The following is a 21622-nucleotide window of genomic DNA, read 5'->3' as shown; positions in this document are numbered from 1 at the left end:
TTATTTGAGAGTGTGTTTATTAGTGACTGTATCTATTTGCTGCATGGGGTTTCGAGGGCAGTTACATTGTGCAACGAACATTGCTATATTTACACAGCTAGTGTGACCCACCTGTCTGTTATCTTTTCTTGTATATATTGTAGTCATACCTTAAGCAGAAAAGTCTGCTAACTGTTTCCCCCAACTGAAGTTACTTCATCTCAACAGTCCTACGTGGAAACAGCAAACGATTTTAGTTACTGTCTGCTAAAATCATCTTCCTCTCACAAACAGAACTCTTCATCTTTTTCTGTTTCAGAGTAAATAGTACATACCAGCACTATTTTAAAATAACAAACTCTTGATAGTAGAATTAAAAAACTACAACTAAACACCACATACTCTTAACCATCTCCGTGGAGATGTTGCCTGTGCAACGGCAAAGAGAATGACTGGGGTGGGCGGAGCCTAGGAGGGACTATATGGACAGCTTTGCTGGGACTCTTTGCCATTTCCTGTTGGGGAAGAGATATTTCCCACAAGTAAGGATGACGCCGTGGACCGGACACACCAATGTTGGAGAAATAGGTATTATTTAGGTAATAATAGTAATTTTTATTTAGATTTATTTTAATTATATTAAAGTTAGGGGTGTTAGGGTTAGGGTTAGACTTAGGTTTAGGGGTTAATATATTTAAAAAGTGTTAGTGATATGGGAGGACAGAGTTTTAGGGGTTAACTTTAGTATAGTAGTGGTGGCGACGTTGGGGGCGGCAGATTAGGGGTTAATAAATTTATGTAGGTGGTGGCGACGTTGGGGGCGGCAGATTAGGGGTTAATAAATTTATGTAGGTGGCGGCGACATTGGGGGCGGCAGATTAGGGGTTAATAAGTGTAATGTAGGTGTTAGGGGTGGCAGATTAGGGGTGTTTAGACTCAGGGTTTATGTTAGGGTGTTAGGTGTAAAAATACATTTTCTTTCCCCATAGGAATCAATGGGGCTGCATTACGGAGCTTTACGTTCCTTTATTGCAGGTGTTAGGCTTTTTTTTTAGTCAGCTCTCCCCATTGATGTCTATGGGGAAATTGTGCACGAGCACGTAAAACCAGCTCAAAGCAGCGCTGGTATTTGTGTGCGGTATGGAGCTCAACGCTGCCATATTGCCCGCTAATGCCGGGTTTTTGCAAACCTGTAATAGTAGCGCTATTAAAGGTGAGCGGTGGAAATAACTTGCAAGGTATTACCGAGCCGCTCGTAACGCAAGACTCGTAATCTGGCCGTATGTTAATTGATTATGTCAGAACTCTTGGGCGAGTATAATGCTAAGTTTGAACATGGCACCGGCAATTGCATCAACTGCATAAGATTTTCTAACACCGATAAGGTAAGTGTAAGTGCAATTCTACTCGCCTACAAGCATCCAAACTTGAACTCTCCTCCCAAGCAACCCATTTGGTATCAGCTAAGCTAAGTTCTAAGGTCTAAGAGAGCCGGTATCATTGGTTAGTATATGACTCCCAATAAAACATTATATCATGATAGCGGTTGCATACTTAAAAGGACAAGTCCCACGCTCCCAAGAGGGACCAAAAAGCAATGCTGTAAACTTCAAATGCTGCAATTCAAATAGCTGATAAAGACAATTTGTAGCATTTTGTAAACCTAGGTTACAAATTTTGGCTGTTTGGCCTTTCCAGGGAGCATGGGGGGGGGGAGCACAATTTTTAAACAAAAGCAAGATATATTTAGTGTACCTTTAAATGCTACTGAACCATGCCATGGACAAACCATTATCTTATTGATAGCTTTAGGTGAATTATCTCAGCTAAAATCTAAAGTTTCATGGTTAATTGATTTTAGGGATCATTCTAAAGTGTCCATCCCATTATGACATTATGCTACCAGCACTCAACCCAAGATCCTCACCTGATATGATGCTGCTGCAAAACGGATCCATCCATCATCCAGGGAGATTAGGAATTCCCCCCTATGCAACTCAACATTGACTTGCCCCCCACCAAACAGTACCAGAGGATACACTGATACCATGCTGCAGTCTCGCACAAACACACGGCTGGTTTTGATCTTTTCATGATATACCAAGTAAGGGCTCTCAAAATGCCTGACCTAAGAAACAAGAAATAGTTGCTACCATCACAGATTTATACAGATAGTATATTTGCAGTAGCAACTAACATCACAGATTTAGACAGATATTGCATCTGCAGTAGTCACATTTGCATGCGGCTATACATTCATGAGGAAAGAATATGATTGAATGGCTTGTAATATATATATATATATATATATACTAATGTTCTATAAAGTTTTTTGTTTATTTTACTGGTCTCAAGTTTAATAGAGATTTGGGAGTGGACCTACAAGAAACAATAGGGTCAACAACCTGAGGAGCTGAAAATTAAGAAAATTTCAGTTAAATAAAAAAAAAACCTATATTGTTCCATGGTCCAAAGTACAAAAATCAATAACGTTTCAGACCTGTATCCGGTCCTTCGTCATGTCTAGACCAAGGACCGGCTACAGGTATGAAACGTTGTTACTTTTTGTACTTTGGACCATGGAACAATAAAGGTCTCTTTTTACTTAACCTGACTTATGCTGGAGTAACTTTCTGCATAATTGTCTACTAATGAGGGGTTGGTTGACCCAATACTCCGTGCTTGATCTGCTAACAGGTTGCTGTTCCCTTGCTAGCACCTTCTTTGTGCTTTACGATTGTGCCTTTTTCATTATACAATTTGCCAATTTTGTCTTATTACATATATACACTGTTGTAATTTTTAATTGGTAAATCTGATTAAAAAGCTGAACTGTATCATCAAAATTGGAATAACAATGTGAGCTTCTGACCTGATAATTTATTGAAGATGGGTGCACATGAACATAACCATCAGATTTTGTAACAAATTTTAACTCATCAGCTTTTGGCTGCATTTTTACAGCTCCAGCTCTTGTAACTTGGAATTTTCCTTCTGGATATTTGACCTAAGGAAAAAAATGAAAAATGTTAATAGTGCCAAAGAAGATTGCCATGCAATAGTGAAAAAATTAATATGACTATTGTTTCTGGACACTTTGAAATGGCTGCCAAGCTCCCCTGATGATATCACAATCTGGGCTGAATCTAGGCACTCTGCTGAATAGCATTGACAGTTTGTTAAATCCAACTAGTGAGCCTTTTGTGATTGGACACCATATGCAGCCCAGATTGTGATGTCATCAGTGGGCAGAGCTTGGCAGCAAATATTAATTTAAAAATAACCTTTTGACCTTTCCTGCTGCATGATATAGGGGTGCAGTATGCCATTTGCAGCTTAATCAAAGGTAAGACTTTAAGATGACAAAGGTGTATACTGTCCCTTTAAACATGTAAAAAAAGAATAATATATACAGTAGTGGACCTATGCAACAGTGGGCCCTGGTGCAAACATTTTTTTGGGTCCCCCAAAGGTTACCCAGTAGTAAACAATAGTAATATGCATGCTGCTCTGTTTAATGATTTTGAGTATATAGATATAGACAGACCTGCAAACAGCACTAATAAAAGGTTCCCCTGCATTAGGCGTGTACACTTTTTTTATATATACTAGCTGCTATGGGCCCCGGTGCACCAATGGTAGTTCTACCCCTGAATATATAATGTATGTATTTGCATGAAAACTGTTAAATAATTTTGATTTTGGTTTGGAGTAGATACTGACCCTGCTGCATTTTTGTGATTGCTTGATCAGTGCAGGATCTAATTTAAATCTATCCTTAAAGGGACAGTCAAATCCAAAAAAAACCTTTAATGATTTAAATAGGGAATGTAATTTAAATGTACTTTTATCACCAATTTTGCTTTGTTCTCTTGGTATTCTTAGTTGAAAGCTAAACCTAGGAGGTTCATATGCTAATTTCTTAGACCTTGAAGACTGCCTCTAATCAGAATGCATTTTGACCACTAGAGGGCATTAGTTCATGTGTTTCATATAGATAACATTGAGCTTATGCACGTGAAGTTACCCTGGAGTGAGCACTGATTAGCTAAAATGCAAGTCTATCAAAATAACTGAAATAAGGGGGCAGTATGCAGAGGCTTAGATACAAGGTAATCACAGAGGTAAAAAACATAATTTATGTAAGAACTTACCTGATAAATTCATTTCTTTCATATTAGCAAGAGTCCATGAGCTAGTGACGTATGGGATATACAATCCTACCAGGAGGGGCAAAGTTTCCCAAACCTCAAAATGCCTATAAATACACCCCTCACCACACCCACAATTCAGTTTAACGAATAGCCAAGAAGTGGGGTGATAAAAAAGTGTGAAAGCATATAAAATAAGGAATTGGAATAATTGTGCTTTATACAAAATCATAACCACCACAAAAAAAAGGGCGGGCCTCATGGACTCTTGCTAATATGAAAGAAATGAATTTATCAGGTAAGTTCTTACATAAATTATGTTTTCTTTCATGTAATTAGCAAGAGTCCATGAGCTAGTGACGTATGGGATAATGACTACCCAAGAAGTGGATCTTTCCACACAAGAGTCACTAGAGAGGGAGGGATAAAATAAAGACAGCCAATTCCTGCTGAAAATAATCCACACCCAAAATAAAGTTTAACGAAAAACATAAGCAGAAGATTCAAACTGAAACCGCTGCCTGAAGTACTTTTCTACCAAACACTGCTTCAGAAGAAGAAAAAACATCAAAATGGTAGAATTTAGTAAAAGTATGCAAAGAGGACCAAGTCGCTGCTTTGCAGATCTGGTCAACCGAAGCTTCATTCCTAAACGCCCAGGAAGTAGAAACTGACCTAGTAGAATGAGCTGTAATTCTCTGAGGCGGAGTTTTACCCGACTCAACATAGGCAAGATGAATTAAAGATTTCAACCAAGATGCCAAAGAAACGGCAAAAGCTTTCTGGCCTTTTCTAGAACCGGAAAAGATAACAAATAGACTAGAAGTCTTACGAAAAGATTTCGTAGCTTCAACATAATATTTCAAAGCTCTAACAACATCCAAAGAATGCAACGATTTCTCCTTAGAATTCTTAGGATTAGGACATAATGAAGGAACCACAATTTCTCTACTAATGTTGTTGGAATTCACAACTTTAGGTAAAAATTCAAAAGAAGTTCGCAACACCGCCTTATCCTGATGAAAAATCAGAAAAGGAGACTCACAAGAAAGAGCAGATAATTCAGAAACTCTTCTGGCAGAAGAGATGGCCAAAAGGAACAAAACTTTCCAAGAAAGTAATTTAATGTCCAATGAATGCATAGGTTCAAACGGAGGAGCTTGAAGAGCTCCCAGAACCAAATTCAAACTCCAAGGAGGAGAAATTGACTTAATGACAGGTTTTATACGAACCAAAGCTTGTACAAAACAATGAATATCAGGAAGAATAGCAATCTTTCTGTGAAAAAGAACAGAAAGAGCAGAGATTTGTCCTTTCAAAGAACTTGCGGACAAACCCTTATCTAAACCATCCTGAAGGAACTGTAAAATTCTCGGTATTCTAAAAGAATGCCAGGAAAAATGATGAGAAAGACACCAAGAAATATAAGTCTTCCAGACTCTATAATATATCTCTCGAGATACAGATTTACGAGCCTGTAACATAGTATTAATCACAGAGTCAGAGAAACCTCTTTGACCAAGAATCAAGCGTTCAATCTCCATACCTTTAAATTTAAGGATTTCAGATCCTGATGGAAAAAAGGACCTTGTGACAGAAGGTCTGGTCTTAACGGAAGAGTCCACGGTTGGCAAGAGGCCATCCGGACAAGATCCGCATACCAAAACCTGTGAGGCCATGCCGGAGCTACCAGCAGAACAAACGAGCATTCCTTCAGAATCTTGGAGATTACTCTTGGAAGAAGAACTAGAGGCGGAAAGATATAGGCAGGATGATACTTCCAGGGAAGTGATAATGCGTCCACTGCCTCCGCCTGAGGATCCCGGGATCTGGACAGATACCTGGGAAGTTTCTTGTTTAGATGGGACGCCATCAGATCTATTTCTGGAAGTTCCCACATTTGAACAATCTGAAGAAATACCTCTGGGTGAAGAGACCATTCGCCCGGATGCAACGTTTGGCGACTGAGATAATCCGCTTCCCAATTGTCTACACCTGGAATATGAACCGCAGAGATTAGACAGGAGCTGGATTCCGCCCAAACCAAAATTCGAGATACTTCTTTCATAGCCAGAGGACTGTGAGTCCCTCCTTGATGATTGATGTATGCCACAGTTGTGACATTGTCTGTCTGAAAACAAATGAACGATTCTCTCTTCAGAAGAGGCCAAAACTGAAGAGCTCTGAAAATTGCACGGAGTTCCAAAATATTGATCGGTAATCTCACCTCCTGAGATTCCCAAACTCCTTGTGCCGTCAGAGATCCCCACACAGCTCCCCAACCTGTGAGACTTGCATCTGTTGAAATTACAGTCCAGGTCGGAAGCACAAAAGAAGCCCCCTGAATTAAACGATGGTGATCTGTCCACCATGTTAGAGAGTGTCGAACAATCGGTTTTAAAGATATTAATTGAGATATCTTCGTGTAATCCTTGCACCATTGCTTCAGCATACAGAGCTGAAGAGGTCGCATGTGAAAACGAGCAAAGGGGATCGCGTCCGATGCAGCAGTCATAAGACCTAGAATTTCCATGCATAAGGCTACCGAAGGGAATGATTGTGACTGAAGGTTTCGACAAGCTGTAATCAATTTTAAACGTCTCTTGTCTGTTAAAGACAGAGTCATGGACACTGAATCCATCTGGAAACCCAGAAAGGTTACCTTTGTCTGAGGAATCAAAGAACTTTTTGGTAAATTGATCCTCCAACCATGATCTTGAAGAAACAACACAAGTCGATTCGTATGAGATTCTGCTAAATGTAAAGACTGAGCAAGTACCAAGATATCGTCCAAATAAGGAAATACCACAATACCCTGTTCTCTGATTACAGACAACAGGGCACCGAGAACCTTTGTAAAAATTCTTGGAGCTGTAGCTAGGCCAAACGGCAGAGCCACAAACTGGTAATGCTTGTCTAGGAAAGAGAATCTCAGAAACTGATAGTGATCTGGATGAATCGGAATATGCAGATATGCATCCTGTAAATCTATTGTGGACATATAATTCCCTTGCTGAACAAAAGGTAAGATAGTCCTTACAGTTACCATCTTGAACGTTGGTATCCTTACATAACGATTCAATATTTTTAGATCCAGAACTGGTCTGAAGGAATTCTCCTTCTTTGGTACAATGAAGAGATTTGAATAAAACCCCATCCCCTGTTCCGAAACTGGAACTGGCATAATTACTCCAGTCAACTCTAGATCTGAAACACATTTCAGAAATGCTTGAGCTTTTACTGGATTTACTGGGACACGGGAAAGAAAAAATCTCTTTGCAGGAGGTCTCAACTTGAAACAAATTCTGTACCCTTCTGAAACAATGCTCTGAATCCAAAGATTGTGAACAGAATTGACCCAAATTTCTTTGAAAAAACGTAACCTGCCCCCTACCAGCTGAGCTGGAATGAGGGCCGCACCTTCATGTGGACTTAGAAGCAGGCTTTGCCTTTCTAGCTGGCTTGGATTTATTCCAGACTGGAGATGGTCTCCAAACTGAAACTGCTCCTGAGGATGAAGGATCAGGCTTTTGTTCTTTGTTGAAACGAAAGGAACGAAAACGATTATTAGCCCTGTTTTTACCTTTAGATTTTTTATCCTGTGGTAAAAAAGTTCCTTTCCCACCAGTAACAGTTGAAATAATGGAATCCAACTGAGAACCAAATAATTTGTTACCCTGGAAAGAAATGGAAAGTAAAGTTGATTTAGAAGCCATATCAGCATTCCAAGTTTTAAGCCATAAAGCTCTTCTAGCTAAAATAGCTAGAGACATAAACCTGACATCAACTCTGATAATATCAAAAATGGCATCACAGATAAAATTATTAGCATGTTGAAGAAGAATAATAATATCATGAGAATCACGATGTGTTACTTGTTGCGCTAAAGTTTCCAACCAAAAAGTTGAAGCTGCAGCAACATCAGCCAAAGATATAGCAGGTCTAAGAAGATTACCTGAACACAGATAAGCTTTTCTTAGAAAGGACTCCATTTTCCTATCTAGAGGATCCTTAAACGAAGTACCATCTGACGTAGGAATAGTAGTACGTTTAGCAAGGGTAGAAATAGCCCCATCAACTTTAGGGATCTTGTCCCAAAATTCTAATCTGTCAGGCGGCACAGGATATAATTGCTTAAAACGTTTAGAAGGAGTAAATGAATTACCCAAATTATCCCATTCTTTGGAAATTACTGCAGAAATAGCATCAGGGACAGGAAAAACTTCTGGAATAACTACAGGAGTTTTAAAAACCTTATTTAAACGTTTAGATTTAGTATCAAGAGGACCAGAATCCTCTATTTCTAAAGCAATTAGGACTTCTTTAAGTAAAGAACGAATAAATTCCATTTTAAATAAATATGAAGATTTATCAGCATCAACCTCTGAGACAGAATCCTCTGAACCAGAGGAATCATCAGAATCAGAATGATGATGTTCAGTTAAAAATTCATCTGTAGGGAGAGAAGTTTTAAAAGATTTTTTATGTTTACTAGAAGGAGAAATAACAGACATAGCCTTCTTTATGGATTCAGAAACAAAATCTTTTATATTATTAGGAACATTCTGCACCTTAGATGTTGAAGGAACTGCAACAGGCAATGGTACTTTACTAAAGGAAATATTATCTGCTTTAACAAGTTTGTCATGACAATCAATACAAACAACAGCTGGAGGAATAGCTACCAAAAGTTTACAGCAGATACACTTAGCTTTGGTAGATTCAGCACTTGACAGCGATTTTCCTGTAGTATCTTCTGACTCAGATGCAACGTGAGACATCTTGCAATATGTAAGAGAAAAAACAACATATATATAAAGCAAAATTGATCAAATTCCTTAAATGACAGTTTCAGGAATGGGAAAAAATGCCAAAGAACAAGCTTCTAGCAACCAGAAGCAATAAAAAATGAGACTTAAATAATGTGGAGACAAGAGTGACGCCCATATTTTTTCGCGCCAAATAAGACGCCCACATTATTTGGCGCCTAAATGCTTTTTGGCGCCAAAAATGACGCCACATCCGGAACGCCGACATTTTTGGCGCAAAATAACGTCAAAAAGTGACGCAACTTCCGGCGACACGTATGACGCCGGAAACGGAAATAGAATTTTTGCGCCAAAAAAGTCCGCGCCAAGAATGACGCAATAAAATGAAGCATTTTCAGCCCCCGCGAGCCTAACAGCCCACAGGGAAAAAGTCAAATTTTAAGGTAAGAAAAATGTTAAATTAAAATGCATTATCCCAAATATGAAACTGACTGTCTGAAAAATAAGGAAAGTTGAACATTCTGAGTCAAGGCAAATAAATGTTTGAATATATATATTTAGAACTTTATAAACAAAGTGCCCAACCATAGCTAGGAGTGTCACAAAAAATAAGACTTACTTACCCCAGGACACTCATCTACATATAGTAGATAGCCAAACCAGTACTGAAACGAGAATCAGTAGAGGTAATGGTATATATAAGAGTATATCGTCGATCTGAAAAGGGAGGTAAGAGATGAATCTCTACGACCGATAACAGAGAACCTATGAAATAGACCCCTTAGAAGGAGATCACTGCATTCAAAATAGGCAATACTCCTCACATCCCTCTGACATTCACTGCACGCTGAGAGGAAAACCGGGCCCCAACTTGCTGCGGAGCGCATATCAACGTAGAATCTAGCACAAACTTACTTCACCACCTCCATCGGAGGCAAAGTTTGTAAAACTGAATTGTGGGTGTGGTGAGGGGTGTATTTATAGGCATTTTGAGGTTTGGGAAACTTTGCCCCTCCTGGTAGGAATGTATATCCCATACGTCACTAGCTCATGGACTCTTGCTAATTACATGAAAGAAAGTGTATTTCTATAACAGTGTTGGTTATGCAAAACTGGGGAATGGGTAATAAAGGGATTATCTTTCTTTTTAAACAACACAAATGCTGGTGTTGACTGTCCCTTTAATTAGCTTCCATTTCCTGGAATTTAAATTACTTTATTTATTTTGTATGTAAAATGTTTAGCAGAGCAGTGCTTAATCAGACATTAAACATCTTGTTTTTATGTAAAAACTATCCTGTGCCCTATGCTCCCTAGAGAGGGCGAAAAACTAAATCTGTAACTTAGGTTTTTAAAATGCTGCAAATTGTTTAAAGCAGCTATTTAATTTGCAGGCTAGAGAATTTGCTTTTTGGGACAAGCACAGTTTTACAACTAAAGACTTCCATATAATGATATAAGTGACTTACCTGAACTACATTAGGGTACAAGGCTGCACACAACATGGCTGACATTAGTTTAATGTTCTCTGAGTTTGTATTTGACTGCAAAAATAAGAATTCCACATAGCATTTGTCAGCACAGTATGCAAACATTATATTATTATTTAAGCAAGTATAACATTCTGATAGTGACTCACATATACAGATCTACTAATATGATATCATTTATACTAAATCTATAACTAGACAGGCTTGTATTAAAGCTACAACGTTCTTGCTCTTCTGTATAACTTGTTTTTGTCCCACACTCCCTAAAACCTAGGCTACATATTTTGTTTTTGGCCTCTATATTAGAAAGTGTGGGACAAAAGCACAATTTTTACACATTCCTGAAAAGTTACCTTCAGTCTTAAATGGCATTTATGCTACATGATGATCAGTGTTGCTGCACAAGCTCTTTGATTTTCCTATTCCAGACTTACAACAGGGTTTGATTACAGAAATGAAAGCCATACACAGTTATGTAGATGCATTAACTGCATTGACATAGTTCTTAAAGAGACGGTATACACTCATTTTTATATAACTGCGTGTAATAGACACTACTATAAAGAATAAGATGCACAGATACTGATATAAAAATCCAGTATAAAATGGTTTAAAAACTTACTTAGAAGCTCTCAGTTTAGCTAAGTTGAAAAGGTAGCTGGAAAGCCCACTGCAAGTGGGAAATAAGACACTCCCCCCCTTCTTTTGCATATGAAAAGACCCTTTACACAAGCAGGAGCAAGCTGGAGTAGGTAGCTGACAGTATTCACATAAAACTTTGGGGCTTGGTTAGGAGTCTGAAAATCAGAGCAATGGTATTCAAAAAATAAGCAAAACTATACATTTAAAAAAAATAGATCATCTACAAAACATTTATGCAAAGAAAAAATGAGTGTATAATGTCCCTTTAATAGTTATAAAGCTTTGATTTGATTTGTCAAAGGGACATGAAAGTCAGTAGTATGCAGGTAGGTTTGTGCACAATGCTGATCAACCAGTCATTGACATATATCTAAAATGGCATCAGTTTCAAGGTTGTTTAATTATTATTATGGTACATATTTTTGTTTCCAATTAATACTTCTATAGATTGCTCACTTACTTGGTTTCTAAGTGGAAAAACAATTCTAATGTAGTGGTCGCCCATGTGAAAAATGTTGGAATCCATTATATAATAATATACAGGTGCCCCAACCATACATATAATTATGGACCCAGAAGGAAATTCAATAAGAAGTGGAACCAGTTGCAGTGTAAGCTATTCATAAGGGGTTGCCATATTTGTTAGCAGTTCTACTAATATAGAGCTCCCAACTATTGCTGCTCCTACTGCACCTGTCCCTATCACTTAAAAATGATGGTGGCAAGATTGACAAAGTCTAGGGACATGACTGGATGACATGGGGGTAGAGTTGGTCCAGTCTGTATAATTAAAAGCAACATAGAACCCAAAACTTTTCTTTCATGATTCAGATAGCCTATGCAATTTTAAACAACTTTCCAATTTACATCTATTATCTAATTTGCTTTGTTTTGTTATTAACCTTTGTGGAAAGGAATACCTAGGTAGGCTCAGTGGCATCACTATTACTGGGAGCTGCTAATTGGTGGCTGCACATATATGCCTCTTTTCATAGGCTTACCTGATGTGTTCAGCTAACTTCAAGTAGTACATTGCTGATCCTTCAACAAACAATACCAAGAGAATAAAGCAAATTTGATAATAGTAAAACTAAAATCTGGCTGAATCATGTAAGAAAAATGTTGGGTTTCATATCCCTTTAAGCAGCCTGGGGCGGAGACAGGGTGGTCCAAGAGCATTGCAGAATAATTTGGGGTTGAGCGGATAGGCTTTAGGGGGTTCCTTCGTGGATTTGTGAAACCAGAACAGAGGAACTCATATTAGCCAAAATATTGCTGGTATTTATATAAAACAAGCACTGGGCAGCCCATAAAAATATTGGTTGTGCCGGTAAATTACTGCACAGGTGAGTAGCATAAAATCAGATGTGGATGTATTAGGTAGGTGGGAAACTGCATTCAAAATTTGAATAGTAGAGGAACAGCTATAATTACAGTAATATTTTTCACTATAATATCAGACAAACATGCTGCACATAAACAGCTGTATGGTGACATGCAGCCATGTGATACTGCTGAGCAAGGCATATAAGCAGCTGTATGGTGGCACACAGCCTCTGTGATAAAGCAGAGTGAGGCATATAAGCAGCTGTATGGTGGCACACAGCCTCTGTGATAAAGCAGAGTGAGGCATATAAGCAGCTGTATGGTGGCACACAGCCTCTGTGATAAAGCAGAGTGAGGCATATAAGCAGCTGTATGGTGGCACACAGCCTCTGTGATAAAGCAGAGTGAGGCATATAAGCAGATGTATGCTGGCACACAGCCTCTGTGATAAAGCAGAGTGAGGCATATAAGCAGCTGTATGGTGGGACAAAGCCTCTGTTATAAAGCAGAGTGAGGCATATAAGCAGCTGTATGGTAGCACACAGCCTCTGTGATAAAGCAGAGTGAGGCATATAAGCAGCTGTATGGTGGGACACAGCCTCTGTTATAAAGCAGAGTGAGGCATATAAGCAGCTGTATGGTAGCACACAGCCTCTGTGATAAAGCAGAGTGAGGCATATAAGCAGGTATATGGTAGCACACAGCCTCTGTGATAAAGCAGAGTGAGGCATATAAGCAGCTGTATGGTGGGACACAGCCTCTGTTATAAAGCAGAGTGAGGCATATAAGCAGCTGTATGGTGGGACACAGCCTCTGTGATAAAGCAGAGTGAGGCATATAAGCAGCTGTATGGTAGCACACAGCCTCTGTGATAAAGCAGAGTGAGGCATATAAGCAGCTGTATGCTGGCACACAGCCGCTGTGATAAAGCAGAGTGAGGCATATAAGCTGCTGTATGGTAGCACACAGCCTCTGTGATAAAGCAGAGTGAGGCATATAAGCAGCTGTATGCTGGCACACAGCCTCTGTGATAAAGCAGAGTGAGGCATATAAGCAGCTGTATGGTAGCACACAGCCTCTGTGATAAAGCAGAGTGAGGCATATAAGCAGGTGTATGGTGGCACACAGCCGCTGTGATAAAGCAGAGTGAGGCATATAAGCTGCTGTATGGTAGCACACAGCCTCTGTGATAAAGCAGAGTGAGGCATATATGCAGCTGTATGGTGGCACACAGCCTCTGTGATAAAGCAGAGTGAGGCATATAAGCAGGTATATGGTAGCACACAGCCTCTGTGATAAAGCAGAGTGAGGCATATAAGCAGCTGTATGGTGGCACACAGCCTCTGTGATAAAGCAGAGTGAGGCATATAAGCAGCTGTATGGTAGCACACAGCCTCTGTGATAAAGCAGAGTGAGGCATATATGCAGCTGTATGGTGGCACACAGCCTCTGTGATAAAGCAGAGTGAGGCATATATGCAGCTGTATGGTGGCACACAGCCTCTGTGATAAAGCAGAGTGAGGCATATATGCAGCTGTATGGTGGCACACAGCCTCTGTGATAAAGCAAAGAGGCATATAAGCAGGTATATGGTAGCACACAGCCTCTGTGATAAAGCAGAGTGAGGCATATAAGCAGCTGTATGGTAGCACACAGCCTCTGTGATAATGCAGAGTGAGGCATATAAGCAGCTGTATGGTGGCACACAGCCTCTGTGATAAAGCAGAGTGAGGCATATATGCAGCTGTATGGTGGCACACAGCCTCTGTGATAAAGCAGAATGAGGCATATAAGCAGCTGTATGGTGGCACACAGCCTCTGTGATAAAGCAGAGTGAGGCATATATGCAGCTGTATGGTGGCACACAGCCTCTGTGATAAAGCAGAGTGAGGCATATATGCAGCTGTATGGTGGCACACAGCCTCTGTGATAAAGCAGAGTGAGGTATATAAGCAGCTGTATGGTGGCACACAGCCTCTGTGATAAAGCAGAGTGAGGCATATAAGCAGCTGTATGGTGGCACACAGCCTCTGTGATAAAGCAGAGTGAGGCATATAAGCAGCTGTATGGTGGCACACAGCCTCTGTGATAAAGCAAAGAGGCATATATGCAGCTGTATGGTGGCACACAGCCTCTGTGATAAAGCAGAGTGAGGCATATAAGCAGCTGTATGGTGGCACACAGCCTCTGTGATAAAGCAGAGTGAGGCATATATGCAGCTGTATGGTGGCACACAGCCTCTGTGATAAAGCAGAGTGAGGCATATAAGCAGCTGTATGGTGGCACACAGCCTCTGTGATAAAGCAGAGTGAGGCATATAAGCAGCTGTATGGTGGCACACAGCCTCTGTGATAAAGCAGAGTGAGGCATATATGCAGCTGTATGGTGGCACACAGCCTCTGTGATAAAGCAGAGTGAGGCATATAAGCAGCTGTATGGTGGCACACAGCCTCTGTGATAAAGCAGAGTGAGGCATATAAGCAGCTGTATGGTGGCACACAGCCTCTGTGATAAAGCAGAGTGAGGCATATAAGCAGCTGTATGGTAGCACACAGCCTCTGTGATAAAGCAGAGTGAGGCATATAAGCAGCTGTATGGTGGCACACAGCCTCTGTGATAAAGCAGAGTGAGGCATATAAGCAGCTGTATGGTGGCACACAGCCTCTGTGATAAAGCAGAGTGAGGCATATAAGCAGCTGTATGGTAGCACACAGCCTCTGTGATAAAGCAGAGTGAGGCATATAAGCAGCTGTATGGTAGCACACAGCCTCTGTGATAAAGCAGAGTGAGGCATATAAGCAGCTGCATGCTGGCACACAGCCTCTGTGATAAAGCAGAGTGAGGCATATAAGCAGCTGTATGCTGGCACACAGCCGCTGTGATAAAGCAGAGTGAGGCATATAAGCAGATGTATGCTGGCACACAGCCTCTGTGATAAAGGAGAGTGAGGCATATAAGCAGCTGTATGGTGGCACACAGCCTCTGTGATAAAGCAGAGTGAGGCATATAAGCTGCTGCATGCTGGCACACAGCCTCTGTGATAAAGCAGAGTGAGGCATATAAGCAGCTGTATGCTGGCACACAGCCTCTGTGATAAAGCAGAGTGAGGCATATAAGCAGATGTATGCTGGCACACAGCCTCTGTGATAAAGCAGAGTGAGGCATATAAGCAGATGTATGCTGGCACACAGCCTCTGTGATAAAGCAGAGTGAGGCATATAAGCAGATGTATGCTGGCACACAGCCTCTGTGATAAAGCAGAGTGAGACATATAAGCAGCTGTATGCTGGCACACAGCCTCTGTGATAAAGCAGAGTGAGGCATATAAGCAGATGTATGCTGGCACAAAGCCTCTGTGATAAAGCAGAGTGAGGCATATAAGCAGCTGTATGCTGGCACACAGCCTCTGTGATAAAGCAGAGTGAGGCATATAAGCAGATGTATGCTGGCACACAGCCTCTGTGATAAAGCAGAGTGAGGCATATAAGCAGATGTATGCTGGCACACAGCCTCTGTGATAAAGCAGAGTGAGGCATATAAGCAGCTGTATGGTGGCACACAGCCTCTGTGATAAAGCAGAGTGAGGCATATAAGCAGCTGTATGGTGGCACACAGCCTCTGTGATAAAGCAGAGTGAGGCATATAAACAGCTGTATGGTGGCACACAGCCTCTGTGATAAAGCAAAGAGGCATATATGCAGCTGTATGGTGGCACACAGCCTCTGTGATAAAGCAGAGTGAGGCATATAAGCAGCTGTATGGTGGCACACAGCCTCTGTGATAAAGCAGAGTGAGGCATATATGCAGCTGTATGGTGGCACACAGCCTCTGTGATAAAGCAGAGTGAGGCATATAAGCAGCTGTATGGTGGCACACAGCCTCTGTGATAAAGCAGAGTGAGGCATATAAGCAGCTGTATGGTGGCACACAGCCTCTGTGATAAAGCAGAGTGAGGCATATATGCAGCTGTATGGTGGCACACAGCCTCTGTGATAAAGCAGAGTGAGGCATATATGCAGCTGTATGGTGGCACACAGCCTCTGTGATAAAGCAGAGTGAGGCATATAAGCAGCTGTATGGTGGCACACAGCCTCTGTGATAAAGCAGAGTGAGGCATATAAGCAGCTGTATGGTAGCACACAGCCTCTGTGATAAAGCAGAGTGAGGCATATAAGCAGCTGTATGGTGGCACACAGCCTCTGTGATAAAGCAGAGTGAGGCATATAAGCAGCTGTATGGTGGCACACAGCCTCTGTGATAAAGCAGAGTGAGGCATATAAGCAGCTGTATGGTAGCACACAGCCTCTGTGATAAAGCAGAGTGAGGCATATAAGCAGCTGTATGGTAGCACACAGCCTCTGTGATAAAGCAGAGTGAGGCATATAAGCAGCTGCATGCTGGCACACAGCCTCTGTGATAAAGCAGAGTGAGGCATATAAGCAGCTGTATGCTGGCACACAGCCGCTGTGATAAAGCAGAGTGAGGCATATAAGCAGATGTATGCTGGCACACAGCCTCTGTGATAAAGGAGAGTGAGGCATATAAGCAGCTGTATGGTGGCACACAGCCTCTGTGATAAAGCAGAGTGAGGCATATAAGCTGCTGCATGCTGGCACACAGCCTCTGTGATAAAGCAGAGTGAGGCATATAAGCAGCTGTATGCTGGCACACAGCCTCTGTGATAAAGCAGAGTGAGGCATATAAGCAGATGTATGCTGGCACACAGCCTCTGTGATAAAGCAGAGTGAGGCATATAAGCAGATGTATGCTGGCACACAGCCTCTGTGATAAAGCAGAGTGAGGCATATAAGCAGATGTATGCTGGCACACAGCCTCTGTGATAAAGCAGAGTGAGACATATAAGCAGCTGTATGCTGGCACACAGCCTCTGTGATAAAGCAGAGTGAGGCATATAAGCAGATGTATGCTGGCACACAGCCTCTGTGATAAAGCAGAGTGAGGCATATAAGCAGCTGTATGCTGGCACACAGCCTCTGTGATAAAGCAGAGTGAGGCATATAAGCAGATGTATGCTGGCACACAGCCTCTGTGATAAAGCAGAGTGAGGCATATAAGCAGATGTATGCTGGCACACAGCCTCTGTGATAAAGCAGAGTGAGACATATAAGCAGCTGTATGCTGGCACACAGCCTCTGTGATAAAGCAGAGTGAGGCATATAAGCAGCTGTATGGTGGCACACAGCCTCTGTGATAAAGCAGAGTGAGGCATATAAGCAGCTGTATGCTGGCACACAGCCTCTGTGATAAAGCAGAGTGAGGCATATAAGCAGCTGTATGGTGGCACACAGCCTCTGTGATAAAGCAGAGTGAGACATATAAGCAGCTGTATGGTGGAACACAGCCTCTGTGATAAAGCAGAATGAGGCATATAAGCAGCTGTATGCTGGCACACAGCCTCTGTGATAAAGCAGAGTGAGGCATATAAGCAGCTGTATGGTGGCACACAGCCTCTGTGATAAAGCAGAGTGAGGCATATAAGCAGCTGTATGGTGGCACACAGCCTCTGTGATAGAGCTGAATGAGGCATATAAGCAGCTGTATGCTGGCACACAGCCTCTGTGATAAAGCAGAGTGAGGCATATAAGCAGCTGTATGGTGGCACACAGCCTCTGTGATAAAGCAGAGTGAGACATATAAGCAGCTGTATGGTGGAACACAGCCTCTGTGATAAAGCAGAATGAGGCATATAAGCAGCTGTATGCTGCCACACAGCCTCTGTGATAAAGCAGAGTGAGGCATATAAGCAGCTGTATGGTGGCACACAGCCTCTGTTATAAAGCAGAGTGAGGCATATAAGCAGCTGTATGGTGGCACACAGCCTCTGTGATTAGGGCCGGATTGGGCAGCCGGGATACCGGGAAAAATCCCGGTGGGCTGCCGGCCGGCAGCTCAGCTGGGCTGGCCTGGCTGTTGTGTCTAAATTTATTGCAGCTTGCTTTATATTTATTGCTATTGCGGCCGCGCCGGCCGGTAAGGTATCCACCAGTCCCTACCAGGGCCGGACTGGGAAACCAGACCAGCCCTGGAAATTTATATGGCCCAGCCCAGCCCCACACACATAGGTTCACATAGTCTCTCTCTCTCACACACACACACATAGGCTCACACAGTCTCTCTCTCACACACACACATAGGCTCACACAGTCTCTCTCTCACACACACACATAGGATAGTGAGAAATATACATCATAAGCCAAGGAAAGGTGTATCACAGGATTTTAGGGGGGCACTATTAAAATCTACCAATGATCGCAATTTCATGTTCCAATATCAAAAAAGCAAGGGAGATATACTCTTAAAAACAAAAAAAATAGAGTATCAGGCAGTGATGTAGTTTGGTTTTGTGCTGTCCTAAGTACTGGGAAATATGTCCCCCTTTAACCCCCAACCCCAAATATTTTAGTTCACATTTGACTATATTTCTCAGAACCTGAGAATGCATGGAATAGCCATTCACCAATCACCTCCACTAAACAATGAAGGATCATTTAATGCCATACACTTATTTTGTAAAATATTTGAAGAGCATAAGGATGGGAAGGCATCATGCCCTAGAACTATCCCTCAAAATCTGTTGCTGCCCTAGGCCCAGGCATAGTAAGTCTAACTAAAACTGCATTCCTACTTATAGGTACTGAGTACAAATAAAGCTGATACAGCTCTGAGCCAAATGCAGACTGCAGTGGTCCTGAAAACAGGTCTTCACAAAATTTAAATGACAGTGAGTGCTGGCTCCTGGCTGTTCTGCTTTTTTGCTGATGGCCACCTCAGTACTACGTGGCCTGGCTTGCTGCTGCACACTGCCTGCTGCCCCAAATAAATTACTAGTATAGAGTGAGTAATAGTTAGAGTGTACTACCTTATTCTCTATCTTCACCTTCCTTCGGCTGCCGCTTCAGACTCTGCTCTCGCTCTCTCTGTCCAGTCAGTGTCACTGTGTCCACCACCGTCCGCACCACACGCAGGTGATCCCACGACGGCTCAGTGACAGACAGTCCTGATCTTGGCGCAAAGGCAGCACGCAGTCGCAGACGCAGCGCTCCCAGCCAGGCTGAGGCTCCCGCTCCCTGCCTCCCTCCACTATGTCACGTGGTGGCGCCGGCGCTTGGTGAGAGTCGACTCGTCGTGACATCATCACAGACAGCAGTGACAGCCGCGTCCGCCTGCCGCCCCTCAGCCCTGGCTCACTCACCCACCTGCTGACCCTTCCGCCGGCCCATAGGAACAACTGAGTCTGACAATCTGTCACAGTGTGATAGTAACTCTATACACTGCTGCCAGGCTGTAGACTGCAACTCAGTTGGTGGTACTGGTACTTGTGGAGTCAGAGTGAGGCACAGCACGGCAGCCGCAGCAGCGGTCGGAGAGGGGGACGGTTAGGTTTCGTTATGTGACAACAACACATATACCAATATACCATATTAAGTTTAATAAATAAAAGTTTTAAACAATTAATTATTTACTAATAACACGGATGCTGCTGTAGCAGTGGGGAGGGGAGGTAGGGACTGGTGGATACCTTACCGGCCGGCGTGGCCGCAATAGCAATAAATATAAAGCAAGCTGCAATAAATTTAGACACAGCAGCCAGGCCAGCCCAGCTGAGCTGCCGGCCGGCAGCCCACCGGGATTTTTCCCGGTATCCCGGCTGCCCAATCCGGCCCTGGTCCCTACCTCCCCTCCCCACTGCTACAGCAGCATCCGTGTTATTAGTAAATAATTAATTGTTTAAAACTTTTATTTATTAAACTTAATATGGTATATTGGTATATGTGTTGTTGTCACATAACGAAACCTAACCGTCCCCCTCTCCGACCACTGCTGCGGCTGCCGTGCTGTGCCTCACTCTGACTCCACAAGTACCAGTACCACCAACTGAGTTGCAGTCTACAGCCTGGCAGCAGTGTATAGAGTTATTATCACACTGTGACAGACTGTCAGACTCAGTTGTTCCTATGGGCCGGCGGCCGGGTCAGCAGGTGGGTGAGTGAGCCAGGGCTGAGGGGCGGCAGGCGGACGCGGCTGTCACTGCTGTCTGTGTCTGTGATGATGTCACGACGAGTCGACTCTCACCAAGCGCCGGCCGTGACATAGTGGAGGGAGGCAGGGAGCGGGAGCCTCAGCCTGGCTGGGAGCGCTGCGTCTGCGACTGCGTGCTGCCCTTGCGCCAAGATCAGGACTGTCTGTCACTGAGCCGTCGTGGGATCACCTGCATGTGGTGCGGACGGTGGTGGACACAGTGACACTGACTGGACAGAGAGAGCGAGAGCAGAGTCTGAAGCGGCAGCCGAAGGAAGGTGAAGATAGAGAATAAGGTAGTACACTCTAACTATTACTCACTCTATACTAGTAATTTATTTGGGGCAGCAGGCAGTGTGCAGCAGCAAGCCAGGCCACGTAGTACTGAGGTGGCTATCAGCAAAAAAGCAGAACAGCCAGGAGCCAGCCCTCACTGTCATTTAAATTTTGTGAAGACCTGTTTTCAGGACCACTGCAGTCTGCATTTGGCTCAGAGCTGTATCAGCTTTATTTGTACTCAGTACCTATAAGTAGGAATGCAGTTTTAGTTAGACTTACTATGCCTGGGCCTAGGGCAGCAGCAGATTTTGAGGGATAGTTCTAGGGTATGATGCCTTCCCATCCTTATGCTCTTCAAATATTTTACAAAATAAGTGTATGGCATTTAATGATCCTTCATTGTTTAGTGGAGGTGATTGGTGAATGTCTATTCCATGCATTCTCAGGTTCTGAGAAATATAGTCAAATGTGAACTAAAATATTTGGGGTTGGGGGTTAAAGGGGGACATATTTCCCAGTACTTAGGACAGCACAAAAACAAACTACATCACTGCCTGATACTCTATTTTTTTGTTTTTAAGAGTATATCTCCCTTGCTTTTTTGATATTGGAGCATGAAATTGCGATCATTGGTAGATTTTAATAGTGCCCCCCTAAAATCCTGTGATACACCTTTCCTTGGCTTATGATGTATATTTCTCACTATCCTATGTGTGTGTGTGAGAGAGAGACTGTGTGAGCCTATGTGTGTGTGAGAGAGAGACTGTGTGAGCCTATGTGTGTGTGTGAGAGAGACTGTGTGAACCTATGTGTGTGTGTGAGATAGAGAGACTATGTGAACCTATGTGTGTGTGTGAGAGACTGTGTGAGCATATATGTGTGTGTGTGAGAGAGAGACTGTGTGAGCATATATGTGTGTGTGTGAGAGAGAGACTGTGTGAGTGGG

The 21622-nt window shown here is 42.5% G+C and overlaps 1 protein-coding gene across 1 annotated transcript in view; it reads right to left on the bottom strand.

Moving 5' to 3' along the window:
• DHX57 (DExH-box helicase 57) overlaps positions 1 to 21622 on the bottom strand; it is a 170851-nt gene that overhangs the window by 31574 nt on the left and 117655 nt on the right. Inside the window, exons 21-23 of the mRNA XM_053711925.1 lie at positions 10369 to 10443; positions 2852 to 2986; positions 1907 to 2107 (exon numbers count right to left, since the gene is read on the bottom strand). Coding sequence (XP_053567900.1) covers positions 1907 to 2107; positions 2852 to 2986; positions 10369 to 10443 — 411 coding nt within the window. The remainder of the gene's footprint in view (positions 1 to 1906; positions 2108 to 2851; positions 2987 to 10368; positions 10444 to 21622) is intronic.

This window comes from Bombina bombina, chromosome 4, assembly GCF_027579735.1.
Source record: "Bombina bombina isolate aBomBom1 chromosome 4, aBomBom1.pri, whole genome shotgun sequence".
NCBI lineage: Eukaryota > Metazoa > Chordata > Amphibia > Anura > Bombinatoridae > Bombina > Bombina bombina.
Note: the sequence above shows the minus strand (reverse complement) of the source record. Positions and strands in the feature narration are given on the sequence as shown.